Here is a 4,795-nt window from a genome sequence, read left to right as displayed (position 1 = left end):
TAGCAGCTGAGCATGTTAACCATTTGCACCATTCAGGAACTCCAGAAGAAATTGTTTTTGTGAGGTGACATCGAGTCGGCTCCAACTCATTGCAACCCAATGTACAACAGAACGAAGAGGAAATTGTACCACGTATATATCACTGGGTGCCTCTCAAAACTGCATAAGCACCATTTCTGTAATGCAGAGAGTATGTTCTATGCTCTTGACTTTGGTGGAAGGTAGAAGCACTGGCTTTGAGGGACAGGGAAAGCTATTCCTCAGCTGAGAAGGAAGCTAGTAAGCCCTGAGCCTTCCCACTTGCCCTGGCAGTCCTTCTCCATACTCTCTTGACCAAATTGCCCCACCCCTTTTAGTTCTAATCTTAACTCTCAGTTGGCTGGCAACCATTCTCACTAATGTGTAAACTGATAATAGAACTGGAAAGTAATCCAAGTGTTGGTGAATAAAAATTTAAGCTGTTACCTTTCTCATTTACCGAGCTTCAAGTCTACTACCAACAAATGCCCAGTGATCTAACGTGAATAACCAGCAGTGTTGGAAGTCAGTTAATCTGAGTGGTATCTTGTTGAGGAAAGGAGGTTGCTCCTTCTGAAATCCTGAATCCTCCTCTTGGGCAGGAAGCACTCCTGACTTCTCCAAAGAACCACCACAGAGTAAAGTTCCTCTCAGTAGCCCAGGTTCCTAAAGTCCGAGGCACCATACTCATCCCAGAGGGGGATGAAAAGTCCGTGCTACTATTTATGCAGCATGTACAGCAGCTTAGGGCCTTGTCCAGGGTGGAGCGGCCCCACCCAGCCTTCATCTGCCGGAGGCCCGGGTTACACCAGCTGCACAGAGCAGGAGATTTTGGGAGGGGTATGGAAGCAGGATAGGAACACATTTAGCCTTTAGCAACACACTTCCCAGCAGAGTTCAACCACCCACAGGAAACAGCAATAGTAATATTCCTTTCATTCCTGGAGACCAGCTGTAGGACAATTGTTCTTAATCTTTTGGGGGGTTTTTGGATGCTTTTGAAAATCTTATATAAGCCATGGGTAACGTGCTTATACGCATGCACTTAAAATGATATGCTCAATTTCAGAGGTACACAGACAGACCTAGTTAAAAACACAGGCTTAATGGTTCCGGTTGACAGTTCCCTAGCCATTACCCACTACTGGAGGAGGTCTGGTAGTGGTGAAGCGTTCTACTACTAACCAAAAGGTCGGTGGTTCAAATCCACTAGCTGCCCTGGGGGAGAAAGATGAGGTAGTCTACTTCTGTAGAGATTTACCCTATTCTATGGGGCCACAAATGACTCAATGGCAGTGGGTTTAGTTTGGCTTTGGGTATCCACCACTAACAGCATTGCCCCATCTCCTGAGTGGGGACAGCAGAAAATTTCCCAAGCCACAGTATGGAAGCCCAGTTTGGGTCTGGGTTCTGGTGAGAGGTGCCAGTTCATCTTTTGGCCTTAATCCATGGAGGTAATGATTAGAAAGGTATTTTAGATACTTCACTGATACACAGAGCATGGATGCCACTGGGCAGCATTTGAGTAACTTAGAGTTGAGCTTTACTAATATATTGTTCCTTCTCCCAATTATTATTTAATTAATTTGGAAGGGTGAAAGCAAGGGTAAAGTGGGAAGCTTCCAAAATCTATAAGGACAAAATCCAAGCGTGCAGCTGGGTCTAAACCGAAACCAAACCAAACTCTCTGCCATTGAATCAAATCCAATTCATAGCGACCCTTCCTTGGGTTTCTGAGGTGGTATCTCTACGGAATATAGATTGTCCAGTCTTTCTTCCAAGGGGTGGCTGGTGGGTTTGAACCACCAGCCTTCTGGTTAGCAGTCAAATGCCTTAGGCACTAAGCCACCAGAGCCCCAGCAGCCCGGTCTACTCTTTAAAGAAAAATTTTTAAAAAATTAAAACAAAAACAAAACCTGTTGTTGTTGAGTCAATTCTAACTCATAATAGTGACCTAAGAGGATAGAGTAGAACCGTCTCATAGGGTTTCCAAGGCTATAAATTTTTGCAGAAGCAGACTGCCACATCTTTCTTCCATAGAACAGCTGGTGGGTTTGAGCTAAGTGCTTTAACAACTACGTCACCAGGGCTTCATGATCTACTTTTAACCCAAAAAACAAACCCACTGTCATCAAGTCGATTCCAACTCATAGCAAACCTACAGGCAGAGTAGAACTGCCCCATAGGGTTTCAAAGGCTGTAAATCTTTATGGAAGCAGAGGACCTCATCTGTCTCCCACAGAACAGCTGATGGGCTCAAACCACCAACATTTTGGGTAGTGGTTGCATGTGTTAACCACTACCCCACCAGAGCTCCTATGATCTACTCTTAGTGTTACTTAATATAGGATAAACTTCCACAACAATCGCACCACACACACAGTGTCTATTTCTCCCTCTCTCTGGCGCACGCACACACACACACACACACACACACACTCCTATGGAGCTATCCCCATAATTTCCCAAGAGTCACATCTAAGACATTTAGCTTGGAAACTAAAATTTAGCTTAGAGAGCAGTACCAATTTTCCTTACATCACCCTATCCCCACAAATCACCCATTTGGAAACAACTAGGAAAATCATCAGCTAAGGTAAGGATACCTTTAGAATCCTTAAATGCAGAATCAATGACCTTGGGGCTGAAAGAGACTCAGAAATGGTTTGGGGAGAAAGCAGGGAGGAAACCAGACTCACAGTAAGCACTGGAGGCCTGTGAGAAGTGGGGGATTAGGGGGCAATTGAGGTTCTTTGCCTTCCTTTGGGTTTCCAACCCTCCCTCAATCCTAGGAAGCTGATCCCACAGGACAAAATTAAGAAAAGACTAAGGGTGCTCCAGATACCAATTATTTTATTATTCTGCAAACACATGTCCAGGGGCCAGCTCCAGGGCCCAGGAGCCCAGCTACTCTTTGTGGATATCTTCATGGGCTATCACACCCATCTTTATCACCATAATGAGGAACTCCTGGAAGTTAATGGCACCGTCAGTATTGATATCCAACTCTTTGAACCAGGCGTCTGCATCCTTTTTCTGTCAGGATTGAGGGAAAGATCAAGAGTGTAAATATCTCAGAGAGAACTGAGGCATATAGTCTACTTTGGGCAGCAGAGAGGACCAAAGGCCCAACATCACCATAGCCAGGCAGAGACCCCAGCCACATCCACCTTTCTCACCTTCAAATAGGTGGGGGCCTCATTCTCTAAGAGTTTCTTTAAGTCATCCCTGTAGAGGGCATGGTAATTTCCCTGCACCAGGGAGTACTTGTGGTAGACATCGATGAGTGAGTCCATGGCATTCTCCAAGTCAGTCAGCATGGTGTCCAAGGTTTTGCCTCACCTGGAAGAAGGGAGCCCCATGGAGAATCTCAAGGTGAGGATGGTGCCCCTGCCCAGGGGGACCCACAGAGGGTTCATCCCTCAAGCAGTGGTCTGACTTGTCCTGCACAATCCAAATAACTCATCCAAGGGATGACTGTGGCTTTGATAAGATGGGGTGGGATGCAGGTGTGGGAGGGGCAGAGTCCACACACACATAAACACAGTTGCCTGCCAGCTCTCCCTACACCCCTACCCCAGCCCAAGAAGGCCTACCTTAGGAAACACACTGCTCTCACCCATTGGAAAAGGGATAAGAGGGCCTCACCCTAGCAGCTTTCTGTCCATCTCCTTCTCCTCCAGAAGGCCTTTATCTTTGCTCCAGACCTCCCAGAGCTTTCTTCCTTTCCTCCCTCAGAAACAGCTATTCCACTCTCCCTAGTGGAAGCCCAGATTGTGGGGCAGACCCCAACAGTTCTGCTTACCGCTTACCAGTTCTCCCTGAAGCAGACTTGACAAATGATATGCAGGGCTGAGTATCAGCTCCCTTTTATAGCAGTTAGGTCAGCCCAACCACCCAGACCTTGGGCCATTCAGAGACAGAGGCTCTCTGCTAAGGTTGCTACAGTCCCTGGTTTCCCAACCAGGTGAGTGTGGCAATAACTTCGAGGATGAGGATTTCTGACAGGGGGAGGGAGGAGGAAGAGCAGAAGGAGGAAGCCAGTTGCCCTGTAGTAGTTTGCCCAGCAGTAGTGCCCCACCTGTCTAGCAGAGACCAGGAAGAGGCCATGGGGAACACTACTTCTCTGGGCTGCTGGCATCCACAGCTCCGTGTAGCCAGGACTCCTGCTCCTGAGTCCTTTCCCCTATGACTGATGCTCTTGTCATTGCCAATCTCATACATTTGTGGGTACCTCAGCACCTCTAAGGGGGTCCTGGGTGATGCAAAGAGTTAAATGCTCAACTATTAACTGAAAAGTTGACAGTTCAGACCTACTCAAAAGAGCATCAGAAGAAAGGCTTGGTGATCTGCCTCTGAAAAGTCATAGCCTTGAAAACCATATGGAGGACAATTCTACTCTGACACAAATGGGGTCACGTGAGTAGCAATAGACTGGTTGGCAAGTGGTTTTCGGGTTACACACCTGTGAAACTGAATTGAAATTGAATGCATCATTTTGAGTGTATGTAGACAAGCACACTCCTTCAAGGCTTGCAGCAGATTTTCAAAAGTGTCCAAAAACTCCCCAAAAGGTTCAGAACAACTGTCCAAATACTGGTCTTCAGGAATGAAAAGACTATTACTATTGCTGTTGTCTCCTGTGAGTAGTTGGATTCTTTGTGGATATGTGTGTTGCTAAGGGCTAAATCAGTTTCTACCCTGCTTCTCACATCCCTCCAAAAATCTCCTGCTCAGTGAAGCTGGGGGTGCCCTGGGCCCCTGGGAGACGAAGGCT

The 4,795-nt window shown here is 46.8% G+C and overlaps 1 protein-coding gene across 1 annotated transcript; it reads right to left on the bottom strand.

The window, feature by feature from the left end:
- Positions 1–2,925: 2,925 nt before the first annotated feature.
- On the bottom strand, positions 2,926–3,347 carry S100A8 (S100 calcium binding protein A8). The gene is made up of 2 exons (XM_007948589.2): positions 3,198–3,347; positions 2,926–3,054 (listed from the first exon to the last, which is right to left on the bottom strand). The coding sequence occupies exons 1-2, from the start codon at positions 3,336–3,338 to the stop codon at positions 2,926–2,928; spliced, it is 270 nt and encodes an 89-aa protein (XP_007946780.1). The 5' UTR covers positions 3,339–3,347.
- Positions 3,348–4,795: the final 1,448 nt, after the last annotated feature.

This window comes from Orycteropus afer, unplaced genomic scaffold, assembly GCF_000298275.1.
Source record: "Orycteropus afer afer isolate SDZICR_OR568_19922 unplaced genomic scaffold, OryAfe1.0 scaffold00217, whole genome shotgun sequence".
In the NCBI taxonomy this organism is placed as follows: Eukaryota; Metazoa; Chordata; class Mammalia; order Tubulidentata; family Orycteropodidae; genus Orycteropus; species Orycteropus afer.
Note: the sequence above shows the minus strand (reverse complement) of the source record. Positions and strands in the feature narration are given on the sequence as shown.

Coding starts and splice junctions, on each gene's coding strand:
- S100A8 (XM_007948589.2), bottom strand. CDS start 3,338: ATGCTGACTGACTTGGAGAATGCCATGGACTCACTCATCGATGTCTAC. Junction 3,055..3,197: donor AGGCCCCCACCTATTTGAAG/GTGAGAAAGGTG, acceptor CAATCCTGACAG/AAAAAGGATGCAGACGCCTG.